This window comes from Fistularia commersonii, chromosome 33 (genome assembly GCF_037954325.1).
Source record: "Fistularia commersonii isolate RoL2024-O1a breed Wild chromosome 33, RoL_Fcom_v1.0, whole genome shotgun sequence".
In the NCBI taxonomy this organism is placed as follows: domain Eukaryota; kingdom Metazoa; phylum Chordata; class Actinopteri; order Syngnathiformes; family Fistulariidae; genus Fistularia; species Fistularia commersonii.
The window spans coordinates 8,611,814-8,627,143 of NC_141316.1; the positions used below are offsets into that span (position 1 = coordinate 8,611,814).

The 15,330-nt window shown below is 51.7% G+C and overlaps 1 protein-coding gene across 1 annotated transcript in view; it reads left to right on the plus strand.

Moving 5' to 3' along the window:
- LOC147214913 (SH3 and multiple ankyrin repeat domains protein 1-like) overlaps positions 1-14,928 on the plus strand; it is a 29,608-nt gene extending 14,680 nt beyond the window's left edge. The window contains 11 exon segments of the mRNA XM_086140474.1: positions 4,016-4,098; positions 4,188-4,312; positions 5,190-5,325; positions 5,472-5,552; positions 6,026-6,181; positions 6,184-6,264; positions 6,383-6,439; positions 6,596-6,717; positions 8,421-8,547; positions 8,638-11,827; positions 11,925-14,928. Coding sequence (XP_085996600.1) covers positions 4,016-4,098; positions 4,188-4,312; positions 5,190-5,325; positions 5,472-5,552; positions 6,026-6,181; positions 6,184-6,264; positions 6,383-6,439; positions 6,596-6,717; positions 8,421-8,547; positions 8,638-11,827; positions 11,925-12,825 — 5,059 coding nt within the window. The 3' untranslated portion in view covers positions 12,826-14,928.
- Positions 14,929-15,330: the final 402 nt, after the last annotated feature.

A 15,330-nucleotide genomic window follows, 5' to 3' on the forward strand; every position in this document is an offset into this window, starting at 1 on the left:
CACGGCTTCTTTTTGGAACGTAACCCCCGCGAAAAACAAGGGTAAACTGTACAGCGTTGTACGTTTTGTCTATTTTGACAAAGATGGCTTCCTTGTCTCCGTCTTCTCTGGTTCAGAATAAATTGGACATCGCTGGTTTCAGATGATTCTTCCCATCGTTTTCCGACAACGTAAAACACCAAAAAAACAGCTTAAAACAGCCTGTGCCGCGGGTTCAAGTTTCAAATATTTTTTAAGCCGCAAATGATTTCAGGAGTGTGACCGATATGTGAATTGAAAAAGATTTGGGTCGCACGTTGGGCTTCTGTTTGCCCTGTTTCATAGCAACATGCTAACTAGATTGTGTGCATCGCCTATTTTACAACGCCCCTGTTATTACCATAAAGAACCAGTCAATGTGACCGACATAGGCGATCTCCCGTGTGTGTGTGTGTGTGTGTGTGTGTTCCAGCGGCCCACTTGTTTGACCTGTTCCGCCTTCACATCTTCCTGTGTGCGGTGTGTGTCTGTTTTCTGCTGATCCTGAACGGAGCTTGTTCTCTATTGTTTGGCGGCGTGAACACATCAGCGCCGGGAGCACAAAGGGCAGCCGTGCCGTTTTCGTCTCTGCCCCCTTTTCGGCTCCACCGGATAAAACCCCCTTTTCCCCCCCGTCCCTCAGATACCCGCTACCACGCGCCGATTCGCATGTTTACATCCAACGTAATAATTGCACGACAAGGACGGTGTTTGTCGGGTTGAGCGCGAATACGGCTTTGTCCTTGCAGGTCGTTGCATCGTACCGTTGGCGAGTTAAGGGGAGCGATTCCCTCACGGCGGGGGGGGGGGGGCGGGATTAACCCCGAGGGGTGGTCGGCGTCGTGCACGGGCATCACCCCGAGCGGCTCTTTCTGTCATTTAAAGAAAATGCCACCTTACTTGCAGCTCTGCAAATGGAAACGGAGTCAGAAGGGTTGTATCATCTGGGTTAGGTTGGCTGAGCATAATTGCAACGCCGCTGTGAAGTGGTACTCAATTATGGTGATCCTGACCATGTTCTCCAAACGCAGCTATGGCATTTGGGATAATGTCAATTACTATTTCAGAGAGGGACGTGGAGAGGGAGAGCGTTTGCTAGGCTGCGTGGAGTCGACGGCTCGGCATCGGGGTACAAATAAGCGGAGGGAGTAAGAGGAAAGTTCATTGTATACGTGTGTGTGTTTTCTCTGCGTGCAAACCCGCGGACGGATTCAGCTGTCGGTGAGTCGACGGCACACCAGTCGGCGGATGTGTCAGCGCTCTCGCCTCCCTCGCTCGGCGCAACATCTGCACCCATCCCCCCCCCCCCCCCCCCCCCCCCGGCCGCAGAGTCGGCCCTCCGATCCCCGTTTCCGTCGTCTCTCCCCCTTCAGCCGTCGCATTTCTACCCGTCCCTTTAGCAATAATCGCCTTCTCTTTGTCTCTCATTCACATCATCCATCTCTTGTCTGAAGTATGCAGGGTGCAGACCAGCATGCTCCTCCTCATTCTCCACCTCTTTCTCTCTCTCTCTCTCTCTCTCGCTTCTCCACTCTCGCGGCTGCCTAAGCTCTCGCTGGAAGACCGGGGAGGAGGAGGGAGGAGGGAGGAGGTGGTGAAGAACGCACGTGAGAAAGGAGGAGGAGGAGGAGGAGGAGGAGGAGGAGGAGGAGGAGGGGGGGACATGGCGATGGGGGGATGCGGAGAGAGAGATTTCTCTCTCTCCCTCTCTTCTTCGTGGCCGTCACTGGGCCCCAGAAACAGGAGCGTGTGGTTCATTTACAGGTAGCGGCTGTTTCCTCATTCATTGGCTGGCTATGGATGTGAGGAGAGGACAATGGAGAGAGGGGAGAGGTAGATGATGCCACTGAGAGGCCGTGCCTTTTCAAAGACAGAATTATGTGCTTTGTATTTTGCGTATATGTGTGTGTGTGTCTGTGCATTTGTGTGTGTGTGTGTGTGTGATTCTCCTTATACGTATGCACATACATGTCATAACTGTGTGTCTCTCCTGTGCATGTATATTTTCATAAGGGAGACCGGGTGATTGAATGGTGACTGCAGCATGTTTATTTTCTCTGTCTTCCTCTCATGTGTGTGTGTGTGTGTGTGTGTGAGAGCACATATTGATGCATTTCGGTCAGACAGTGTGGGTGTATTTCATTCTCTTTGAGTCATGATTTCTTTAAGTAGATATTTCTCATTCACCTGGCCTTCCTGCATCTCCTCCATCCTCGTCTCCATCCCATGTTTCCACGCCCCCCCCCCGTCTCATCCCCGGGCTTATTTTATATTTGAAATAACTTGCAAAACGCGTGGCATCATTTCAGTTCATTTCCGCCGTAATTATAGATAGTGGTCATGGCTGTCTTCGTCAGTATGTGTGTATGTGTATGTGTGTGTGTGTGTGTGTGTGTGCGCACGCGTGCTCCGTACACTGAATAAAACATAGGTGGTTTATTTATTTATGGGTTTAAAGGTGCTTAATCGCTCTGTAAGTTGGCCGTATCTGCGTTTTCTTTTTTGTCGAAACAAATGTACATACTGCGTCTCCGTCATGTCCTCGTCTCCATCCACATCCCTCTGGTCCTTCACCCCGTCTTCCCCTGCAGCCGGTTAACCTGCATGTATATCCAGCAGATGAATGGACCCCGGCGGATGTGGATGACTCAGGAAGGGTACCCGCTAACTCCGGTGTCTTGTAGGGCTTACAGTTCCAGTGCGGCTGGAGCGGAGGGAGTGTGTCCTGCACGCCGACGCAGATTGAGCGGGGGGGGACATTCGTACGTTTTATGACCCGGTTGGCCAGGTCAGGCCGGTCGATAAGCCACGACGGTGCGGGAGATCGGGCACTCCACCGCGAGTCGCCGACACCGGTTGGATGTAGCGACGCGCTCAATGTAACCCCCCCCCCTCCCTCGTTGTCGAGATGTATACGTGAAGAAGCCGTCCTCCCACTCCGCGCTACTTTGATCCGTAGATAAGGAAAGCATGGTGGAGGAAAGGGTGAGAGAAAAAAGGAATGAGGTGTGAGGAACAGATGGCTGGAAGGCGGCTTTGCGTTGGCGAAACAGTAACATTGGTGGAGAACACACAAGGGACGGACCTCGGTGGGGGGAAATTAGCGATCGTCTGTTCAGCGCTAAAGTTGCAGCCTGGTGCCGAAGTCTGGATCTTCTTACGCTCCTTAACGGATCCAAGGCAAAAAGCCCGACGGCGGGATCCAGGTCCGAGTCCAAGTCCAATGCGGTCGCGCTCAGGCGGAGGGAAACGTCAGGAATTCCCTTTCGGTGGTTATAACAGCGCCGAAACCCCCGCGGCTTTCGAACAAAACCGGGGGGGGAATTGACATTGTTTGAAAGTCAAGTCCTGAAATGAGTCACGGGTTCCAACTGTGTGAGGCGGCGCGAAGCCCCCTCCGCCGTTCCCGCAGGAACCGAGAAGTAGTCCGTGTAAAGCCGCCACCTCGGCCCGTCGTCGCGCCGCTCTCGTCGTCTCACGCCGCAATAACGTGGCGTCGCCGCAATCTGTGTTCCTTCCACGCCAGACCAAGTGTTTGTGGAGGAAAACTAGAGGCCCGTCTGACTTCTTCTTCTTTTGCGTAATGTGAGGCGCTGAAAGAAGCCAACGCAGTGCTTTCGACTTGTTTGAAAGTTTCCGTTGTCGCCGGCGTGTACGTGCACGAACACGCCACTCCCTCCACACCCGCTCTGATTAGTTCAAAGCGCGGAACGCCATCTCACGTTCGCTCCCTTCCATCGTGTCGCAAGCCGAGCCCCTGCTTTCTGTATGACATCCTCAAGCCAACCTATCTTTTGCTGCAATGTGATTTCATAAGGTGATGCAGCGCAGCCGCTTTCCACGTCCAGAAGAAGAAATGTGGGCATGACAATGATCGTCTTCTATTTCAAAAAAAACAAAACAAATGAATGTAGCTCTTTTGCTCTTTAATTCTCCATTGTATTCTCCCTCCACCTTCTTACCTCGTCTTCTCCGCCCCTTCTCCACTCCCTCGCAGTGACTACATCATTAAGGAGAAGACAGTGCTCCTGCAGAAGAAAGACAACGAGGGCTTCGGCTTTGTGCTCAGGGGAGCCAAAGGTGAGCGTTCTCCCAAATCCAGACGTACCACCCGAATCTTGATGGACGAATCTTACTCTCCGTTGGCTTTTCAATCCCGTCCTCCGCAGCTCAGACTCCCATAGAGGAATTCACCCCGACGCCGGCGTTCCCAGCGCTGCAGTACCTGGAGTCCGTGGACGAGGGAGGCGTGGCATGGAGGGCGGGCCTGAGGATGGGGGATTTCCTCATCGAGGTGAGGACCGGTTTTTCGTTTCGAACCCGTTCGCGCGTCGGCGAATGTTTCCGCTTCGAGGATTTTCCCGACATCGACGGCGTGGAAAATCGTGGCTCGCATTTTCATAAATTCTGCTCCTCCCCTTCCTCAGACACAGGGGGGGGAGCCGGTAGAAAATGTCAGGGTCGATGATGTAACCTCGGTTGACCGCCTGGCAACAGGCACGCATCCAAAATTCGATAAAAACACATCTGTTCAGTGAAACATTGATTATAATTTGTCTTAGTGTGTGCTCAAGGCGCTCTGCAATGCAAATACACAACAGTGCGCTGCGAATACACGTCACTATAAATATATCTAGAGTTCTCTGGCAAGATAAAGAAGATACACCAGAATACACGCATAAAGTGGTCTTAAAGGGCACATAAAACACGGCCGTCGCGGACATGGAGAACACACACGGGAACACAGCTGAGGTCATAGACTCAACTGATGCTAAGCTGTTAGGGGCCCTCGCCGCCTCGGGACACGCGCTGTTATGGAAACCGGTCGTTCGACTGCGTTCCCTCTGTGTGTTATTCGGCTCGGAAATCAACGGCGTAGCTTACGCTTCCTCGTAAAGCTTTCTTCATGGCTTCGGTTGCGTGGTGTTTATTTGCCGCCGAAAGTGGCTTCCCTTTGGCGACTGTCAAACTGAAGCTGATTTATTATTATTATTATTATCATACCGAACTGCCGTAAGCCCTGATATTCCGCGGACGTCGCCGGTAAACCAGTTCACGCCACGTCAAAAAAACAATAAGAGGTTTGCCGATCGATATCCAACTGGTCACGCGGTTGGAATTTCGGGCAAAAATAAACGTTGAGTCCCGCATTGGTTTCCTCTGATCGGCAGGTGAACGGCCAGAATGTGGTGAAGGTCGGACACCGGCAGGTGGTCAACATGATCCGACAGGGTGGGAACAGCCTTATGGTTAAAGTCGTGATGGTCGCGCGCAACCCGGAACTGGAGGACACGGCTCGGAAAAGGGGTAATCGCCGAGTTCTGTGTTTACGGTGCGAAAACCCGATCGCGTGTTTATTTCACCTGAAAAAACCGTCGCAGTTCGGTTCGCGACTGCGTGTTTGTGCGAGACTACTAAACAATTCTGCATTTTTGGCCGACCTCCCTTGGCAGCCCCGCAGCAGACTAAAAGACTGACTCCTCCTGCCATTGCGCTGCGCTCCAAGTCAATGACATCAGAGCTGGAAGACATGGGTAAGATGATAGAGGGCAAAGGAACACAAAGGAGACAGAGAAAGTATGAAAAGACCGCCGGGTTACAGTAACGGCGGCTTCTTGTCGGCGCTGATTAAAACCATCTCCGCAGGCCGGCGGTGGAGGGCTGTCGGCAAACCTAGAAGCCACCGGCTAGACTCAAATATATCAATATTCTACCTTTAGCTCACAGCGTCCGTCCTTTCGCAATCAAAAGATGGAAATAAAGCAGAAAGCGAATTATCGTCACCTTATGGGAGACCGGTCATTGTTTGCCGTTGTTCCGGAGATGCGTTCGCAACACGAAGCCAAAGCCCGCTATATGATTAACGTATATGATTTTTCGCCGTTCCGCGTTAACGTAAGAAATAAAGAAAATGAAATAAACAGCGGTGCCAAAAGCAGCTTAACACGGCGTTAATGATGTCGCTGATTTGTCTTTTTGTCTCTTTCCTCGTATGTGCCGCTGTCAGTGGACAAAGGTGGGAGAATCATGGATTTGTGTGCACTCATTATCATTTCCATTCCCACCACCATTCCCATCCCCCCCATCACTCCTGAATTCACACCATCGCATGTGTCTAAGTATGTATCTCATGCTTCCACCCGCTTTAGAAACACGACTGCACATCCGTTCGGGTCACACCTAATTTTTAATGCCCCCCCTCCATTATGTTTGCAATAGCTGCATCTCCATGGAAGAAGAAAGCAGGTGAATATCCCCATTGATCATGATTCCTATCAGCCTCCGAGCTTTAATTCCAAGCCTGTTTGATGCTACTTCTCTCTCCCTTTTATTTATTTATCTTTTTATTTTTTTCTTCTTTAAGAATTCGAGTCCTCTCAGGGGCCTGATAAGAAGAGGACAGTGTATCAGATGGCGCTGAGTAAGAAATCGCTCTCACTATTCCTGTCACTCTGTCTTTTAAAACCTTGAGGGATGACGAACGGTCTCGTTCCAAGTCTCCCCTTAATGTTCTTCGCCTTTATTTGACAGTCATTCACGTGCTTCGCTTCTTTGACCCGTTCTGTTTTTGTCTTAGATAAACTGGATGAAATCTTGGCCGCCGCCCAACACACTATTACATCAGACAACCAGGGCCAGCGAGGTCACGGAGGCAAGAGGGATCGCAGCAAGAGCATTGTTCCCAATGTTTCCAATGAGGTGCTCTATTAGGAGGGGAAGAGAAAGTTCCTTGCCGTCACTGCGACCATAACGCGCCTCGCGTGACGCGATCGGAACCCGTCGTTGAAAAACCGAAGCGTCGGACGTTCGGATGAACACAAGTACCGTCGGAGTCTCGTCGCTCGACCCGGTTCGGACTCCAAATCGAGAAAGAAAGAACCCCAGAGTAGCTTGCGCAACACTGACGGACGGTTATACAGATACGAATCACTTTCTATACGAATTTTTTTAAATGCGAAGCAAATTTTATCCTTGAAATACCGAAAAAATATCCCGATTCGAGAGCGAGAAAATCAAAGCCGTAGCTTCTGACGCATCGCTACGCCCGGTCATTACAGGCCCTAAAAAAAGGGAGCGGCGAACCCAGAAAAATATGCTTTCCATGGAAATGAAGCATGAAATAAAAACAAAGCACCATGAGGATCGATATCGCGTGTGAATATAATCGCTGGTTGGAACAATAATAATTTGTTTTCTATTATTTGAAATGGGGAAAATTCATTTGAGATACAAAAAAAAATCAACATACGAACCCACTTCAGGAACAAATTGAATTCATATCTGAAGGGACCACAGTAGTTATGAATGGATTCGTTTATTTCTTTTGTGGTCTTCTGACTGACTTACCAGTACTGGGACTTAACATGACCCTTTTGACTCGCGTCACGGTAATCTGTTAAAAAGCTTGATGAGGTGAGGTATCAAGGTGAGGTATTTAGGCGGTATGTCTGTGGAGGTTGTCGTTCATCCAGGTCCTGGTGAATTCTTGACGAAATCGTCTCGTCTCGGCAACCGGACTTGTATTTCTTCACTTGAAGCCGTTTCCGCCTTCATCCGAGAAGCATCTTCGGCTCCATGGAAAGTTTCCGAATATAAATATATAATTATATTATAAAAATGTAAATATATTATAAATTATAAATTAATAAATTATAATTAAATAAATAATTATAATTAAATACATTTATATGAATAAATTATATTATAAAAATATATCAAAAATATATGTAAAATATAAAAAAAATAATATGAATATAAATATAATAATATAACATTTTTTTTATAAAATTACGAAAATATAATTATATTTGGAAACTCCCCACGGGTCATTCGAAGTGAGGAAGCCTCTCGGACGAGGGAAACGTCTTCAAGTGAAGAAATTCAAGTCCAAGAAAATTTCGGCGAGAATTTTTAGTCGGTGTTTGTCTGGCACGTCGGTGGCTTCCAGCTGCCCCCGGCAAACACGGATCGGCTGCGACGTCAACAGGCCCGCGAAGACAGACTTCCACGCCGCTTTAGCGGGGAACACGTAGCCCGTCACGACGTGACTAATACCTGCAAAAATGACTCCCGTTTATAAAACGGCGATGGTCTCTCGGCGCCTCATCCCGTGGGTGTACTCTGCTCTCACGGCAGTTTGCAGAAAATGATTGACAATGAACCACCCACAACACAGCGTTTGTTTAAGTCTGAATCGGGTCGTGTCCATTCATCATTACTCAGTTTCCTGATACACTAATGCACCTTTGTTTCTTTTGTAAAGAATTTCAATGTGCACTAAATCAGACGACTTCAGTTCACTTTGAGTCAAGCTGATTAATCGTTTCCTCCCTTCTCCCCACCCCTCTTCCTCCTTCATGTTCTCTTAAATCATGTGTCATTATTATTATTATTACCGTAAGCCGACGTACGAGATGCAATCGGCGATGAACACCATGCAGCCCGGGCCAGGCTTTAGCTACAACCAAGCTCATTTTCAACCGGGCCACGGTCCTCAGCAGGCGGTCCTGATGCGCCAAAAGTCCATCGGTAACATCCGCGCTCAGATTAAAACAGATTTGCTCCTTTCGATCCTGCCGGGTTACTTTTCTGAGTCTTTGTTGATACCTTTGCACTCAGGTGTGACGGAGGAAGAGAGGCAGTACCTCCACCCTCCTGCTATGAAGCTGGTTCGCAGCCTATCAGTTCCAGGACCGGAGGAAATCCCCCCGCCTCCGAATACATCCGCTCCGGAACCGCCTTTATCTGCCGGCCTTCCTGCAAGAGGGCCCGCTATGCCCATGCCTCCTTCGGCCCCAGCTCACTTCCAACTCCAGTCCCAACCGGGGCATCCCAATCAGCCGGGATGGGAGAGGGGAGGAACCGGCGGGATGAATCAGCAGGCTATGGTCCCCACGCTCCGCAGACAATCGGAAGGACTTTGCGGAAGGGAACAAGAGGCACCCAGGAGGGGCGGCGGAAAGATGGGAGGTTTGAGAAGAGGCTACAGCAGCGCTACTCCGCCGACGAGCGCTAAACCCAAGGCCCAACAAGCGGCGAGCCATCATCCACACGTGGCCGCGAGAGAGCAGGGCGGCGGGACGGTCCGGGGAACGACGAGAAGAGGCGGTCGGGGAGCTCTCATGAAGCAGTCCAAAGTAGAAGATGGGTTGCGGCAGCACAGAGGAAAAGGGGGCGCGTCCAAAGAGAAGAACTCCATCCCTATCCCTACGATCATCGTGAAAGCGCCCTCCACAAGCAGCAGTGGCCGAAGCAGCCAGGGCAGCAGCATGGAGGCCGAGGCCTCGCAGGAAGCAGAGGACCACCTCTCTTCGGATCCAAATGCCGAAAGCGCGAGCGTTAGTCTACCCTCATCGTACACCGCGTCGCCGGCTCAGGCCCCGACCCCCGCTTCCTTGCCTTCGTCGACTATGGCGCCCTCTGTCTCGCCTCAGCAGAACCTCGAACACGTAGACTACTCCGGTACTATCGGAGGGGGAGGGGCGCGTCGAGAAAGGGAACGTTTCCGTGACATGAGAAGAAAGAGCGCTTCTTTCTTTCTTTCGTCCGAGGAGGACATTCAAGGGGAGGCAGGGGGCGGAGGTGCGGCAGGAGACGGCGGAGGAGCGGTAAGAATCCAGCCGTTACAAGCCTCTCAAATGGAAGTACCGACTCCCCGACTGAGGCCGTCCAAATCTATAGACGAGGGCATGTTTTCCGGAGACAACTATGTCCACTATTCCAGCAGCATGCCCCCGGCATTTGGTCTGCCTGAATATTCTTCCCCCGTGTTCAATCAGGACGGCCAACCAAAGTCCGCTCCGTCGGTGTACGGCTGCCAGACGGCTACTACCTTCATCCATCCGCTCACGGGGAAGGTTCTGGATCCCTCGTCTCCGCTCGGCCTCGCGTTGGCCGCGAGAGAGAGGGCCTTAAAGGACGACCGCAGGACTCGACGGGAGGACAGACACTTCGGTCGGCAGCTGTCCACTGTGGGAGCCTTCCCCACCCCCGTTCAAACCCCGACCCCCTCGCTTTTCGCGACCCCTACGCAATCGACATACACCTCGCCGGTCTCCCTCCACCTGAGCTCCCCCACCGCCACCGCCTCACCTGCGTCCCTCAGCCGGCCGCAGTCTCCGAGGATCTTGCGCCTGGGGGGAGGAGTCGGGGACAAGATGGACAGGGAGAAAGAAGGAGGTCCGAGGGAGGGTCTCAGAGTCCGTTTCTCGGAGGACAAAAACAGTCAGTATTCGACCCAGTATTATCCGCAGAGCCCTAAAGAGAGGGAAAAGGAAGCGTACGAGAGCAGATCGGTGGCTCCCGTGCACCCTCCTCCACCGCCGACTCAGCCTGCGCCTCGCAGACCCGCCTTTCTTCAGATGGACGCCGCTGCCCACGCCAGCTACGTGCCTCAGTATACTGTCCCCACAGCCCCCGCGCAGGCACACGAAGCTATGGAGGAGGCCAGATCCGGCCCGGTCGCCAGTCTGGGAACGATGATTCTCCCTCCGCCAGCTCCCTCAATAGACGTAGAGGAAGAGTTTGTCTTTGCGGATCCCTTACCGCCTCCTTTACAGTTTGCAAATGGTAAGAACGAAAGAGTCAAAGAGTACTCCCAGTACTATCAACACCCGAGTCACTACGCCGCCACCGCTCCGCCTCCTCCGCCCCCTCTTCCGTCGCCTAAACCTCCAAGTGCTGCTCAACCGTCCCCGCAGGGTGGGGACTCCGCCGCCTCCAGCCTCACTTCCTACGACAGCGAGGTGGCCAACCTCACGCAATCAACGCTGTCTCCGTCGTTTCCGTCCCCGCAGACGTTCGCCCCTTCCTCGGCCAACGCGACCTCCGCTGCCGCTTTACCTTCGGCGTCTTTACAGAGACCCCAACCGTTGTCCCATTCTCACCCCTACTACAGCGGCGAGCCGATGGTAGGCAGCCACGCTCCGGCCCAGGACAGAGGTACGGCCGCGCTTACGACCACCATGACGTACGCCACAACTACCATGACGGCCACAGCCGCCGCCGCTACGACGACCACGACCTCTCCGGCGTCTTCCGACAACAGCATGACTGTCGGGGGATCCAAGACGGGATTCGGCGCCGGGAGCAAGGTTGTCAACCACACGCACCATCCCACGATCGCACCCAAGAGCGGAGATTGGCAAGACGCTGTGGTCGATTCCGGAATCGAGGAGCTCGACAGTCACAGCAGCAGCGACCACCATTTGGAAATGCTGGGACTCACAGGGTTGAGATCAGAGAGGGGAGGAATCGGAAGCGACGGGAGAGGAGACGAGGGAGAAAAGGGAGGTGAGCAACAAGATCCTTGCACAGCCTACTCAGGTGGGCAAACATTTGAGGTGCAGAGCACCAAACTGGCAAACCCTGTGTTTTCAAAGATGACTCATTATAGGGATGGAGGAGGGAGGGGCCAGCCAGTAGCACTGCGTAGGCAGAACAGCACCAACCCTGCCCCCTTACAGTTGCATCAACAAAACAACCCAGAAGATTCCAGGCTAGATAGATCGTACCCGGAGGAAAGGAAGATGAAGCAGAGCCGATCCAAAATGGAGGACGGCTTCACGTCCACCCTGGCCGCGTGCTTAGAAAGGCCCGTGGAAACTCGACCCATGGGCTGGGTGGAGGTCGGGGAGTCCGAGCAGGTCCAAAGAGGCGGCGTCGCTTTGGACGGACGCAGGCTTCACTCACCTCTTTCGGGAGTGAAGGCCAGCATCATCAACGAGCTGAGTTCCAAACTGCAACAGATGAGTAGCATGAAGAGCATGGACGACTGGGACCACGCGCCCAAATCCCCCACCGTGCATAGGTTCGTGTCCAGATGTTTCCCCGTTCTTGCGTTTGCCGACATTTGCCGCCTGGCTCGCCCGCGGCTGCTGACCGGTTCGGTATGTCTTGTCTTTCAGGTACTCGGCCGACTTCACGGACGCTTTTCACAGCCCCCCGACCGGCCGCTCCACGTCACCGCTGCCCACGTCGTCCCCGCAGCATCGTCAGATTCTGACGCCTAATCTGTCCGCCACTCCCTCCATCTCCCCTTCCCCTCAAGTCCCGGTGCAGCGCAACTGGACCCGTTCCCCTTCTCCGCAGATGCCTTCCTCCCCGGTCCACCCGCACCCTCCCCACTCGCCGACCTACTGTCCTTACCCGACCTCGCCGAAGCATCGCTCTAAGATGCGCCGACAGACTTTCGATTTCCAGTGCAGTCCCACCAAGGAGATGCGGTCCTCGGTGTCGCGGCGCCGCGCGCCGAGCCCTCTGATCTACAACACCGAGCAGCAAAGCTCCGCCCCTCCCAGACCCTCCTCGCTCCCGATCCTTCCCAGCACGCCGGTGTACAACAACCCCTTCGACTTCCCCGGACCCCTCACCCCTCCTTCGCCGGGCCTCCCGCTAGGAGACACCTACAATACTTCGACGCCTCCGTTGTTCTCGCCATCTGGCGTGCCGAATCCGAATTCCCTTCTGGTGTCCCGCTCTCTCTCCCCCACCCATTTTCTCTCGGGAGCGTCCACTCCCATGCACTTGCCCCCGAGCCCATCCTGCCTCAACTATCCCCACCTTACCGCTCCGCCGCCGGCCAAACCCTTCGCCATCAAGCCCCTTCCCTACTGGACCAAGTACGACGTGGCCGACTGGCTGGCTTACCTGAACTTGGCCGAGCACACGGAGCGTTTTATAGACAATGAGATCGACGGATCTCATTTGCCTTCACTTACCAAGGACGACTTCTTGGACCTAGGAGTGACGCGAGTGGGACATCGAATGAACATCGAGAGGGCGCTCAAGAAACTTACCGACAGGTGAGGCGGGACTTTGAAGGCCGCACTCGAACGGGTCAAAACGGAAGCACTAAACGGGGAAGGAAAGCCAAAGTTTGTTTTCTTTCACTGTTAGCCGGACATTCCCCTTCACGCGCGTAGAATTTCAAAAGTTATCGATCACCTCGATCCAGCACACACACACACACAAGCCCCCGCGGTTTAATGACGACTCGATTTACCCTCCTTCCCTGTCATTTCCTCTTGATTGAGAGCGATGGGTTGATTCTAAGATTACATAAAAGTGGGGCGGGGGGACAAATTGACGGTAACAGATGACGTGCAAGAGAAGAACGGTGGACGTCAGGAGACGAAGGGCCGGTAACCATCTCGCACGTCGGTACGAATGTAAGGACCGGGCGAATTCGGGCACAAGGGGGACGAATACGTAACAAAAGGGACACTCTTGCAAACCTTTTGATGAAAACCCTGTTTCGTGCTTCGCGTCCTCGTACTCTTGCGCACTCCGACAGATGGGTTCTTGCACCATCTGCCGCGAAGCGCCGGGAGGTTTGAACATTTTGAAAAAGTCACTGTTTAAAAGGGTAATTCCGACGGCGGCCGAGCCAGACGCGCCGGCGAGAGCAGGAATGTTAGAGCCACATCCTGACGTCATTTTTTTTTTGTATTTTCACACATGGAACGGCAGCGCAAGGAGAAATTAGCCTCGGGAACGGTGACAAAACTCACTGAAAAGATACAAAAGGACACTATCCTTTTGTATATTTGACGCGTTCCCCCGACGGATGTCCCGATAAGCTACGGTATGCGAGTGCTGTACGTCCTACACGTCCGAACAGGATCCGCTCGCGGTAAAGCCGTCGCCAAAGTGTCGAACGCAATCGCCTAATCAAGTCATCCCTTTTGTTTTGAGGATTTACAAATATTGTCACTTCTGCGAAACGGCCCGCCGGTTCCGAAATGATTTCGTGGAAGAGGCGGCCGAGAGGCTTCGCGTTTGATTTCAGATGGTCGTCCGTTTGGCCCGATCGGCGTGCGCGGCCGCGGCGCCGCTGGCGGGACGGATCCGTCCCCTCCGACGCCATAATGCTCTCTCTCACACAGCAGGTGCAGTGATAAAAAAGGGCTTTTTATTGCTTCTCCGTCTGCCTGACTTCCTCGGCCTGAAACCTCAGTCTCTTTGGGTCTGTGTGTGTGTGTGTGTGTGTGTGTGTGTGTGTGTGTGTGTGTGTGTGTGTGCGTGTGTGTGTGTTTGTCAGCCCGCCTTGCCGGCCAAATGCTTTCCCCTAACTAACCCATCTCTTTGTAACACCCCTTCCTTTTCTCACCTGGTGACAATCCTGATGTTTTCTCTTCTCCACACTCGAGCCCCTCGGAAGAAATAACCCGTCCAACTTGATTAACTTAAGGTAAATAATATATATGTTAAATAGAGGTGAACTGAGCGCTCCTGGATTTCTCAACATCCCAGTTAGCCGTTCCCTGCAGTGAATTCTGCCGTCAGGCAAAAACACGCCATTTTTAGATCCATATATAACGGCGGTGACGCTTACCATGATCAAATAAAACACGATAAAGATTATATTAAGTATGTACACATTTATAAGAATCTCCGTCTTCCAAATAGTGTGGACACATTCTTTTAAAAAAAAAAAAAAAGGTTTGTTTTTGTTTAATTTTCTGGGGTTTTAGTGAAACTGCTTTCTATACTGCTCGCCCTGTGATGAACCTAGTGAACCTGACAGTCAATGCCTATTCTCGCTATGTGAGTATGAATTTATAACTCTGTATTCTCACGCTGAGTTGCCTCTTTGCTATCTTGTGATGGATGCTATGTTGAGAAGTGGAAAAAAAAAAAAAAAAAAAACAACAAAAAACTGAGCGGTAGTGTAGAAAGCACTACATAAAATGATTTTAAAGTATTTTAGGTATAGTGAAATGCATAACGAATATGACTACATACAGTATGAGCATAAGTATGCAGAGATTTAAAAAGGTATATATATATATATATACATATATATATAAATATGAGAAAAATGGTTTTAAATAAAAAAACATTAAATACTGATAAACAATATGATAGAGGTATAAATAATAAAATAATGTGTTGAAATAAATGCTAAAATAAACTACGTCCCTGTGTTGATTTTCATTTCTCGGTGGCGTCGCTCCTCTGACGGACTGGTGTAATGATCCAATTCGAAATGCCGCGTTTGAGTCATTTGGCAGCGGCCGCTCGCAGCCCTTTGGTGTCTGAACAAAATGTTGCTCTCGGGTCCGGGATTGTCTTCCCATCAGCTCTTTGAGCCCGTCGGAAAAAAAAAAAAAAAAAAAAAAAAAGGAGCAGAGCTCACTGGGAGGGAGAAGAGAGAAGATGGGGTGTCTTAATTCAAAGCGAGCGACGTCTGCAGTCATGCAACAAACCAAAGGATGCCTGTTAGGTATTAAAAGCGTTTGGAAGAGGATGAATGAGACGTTATTTCCTAGCACGCCGGCCAGTTTCAGGCTCATGCTTGAATATATAAAC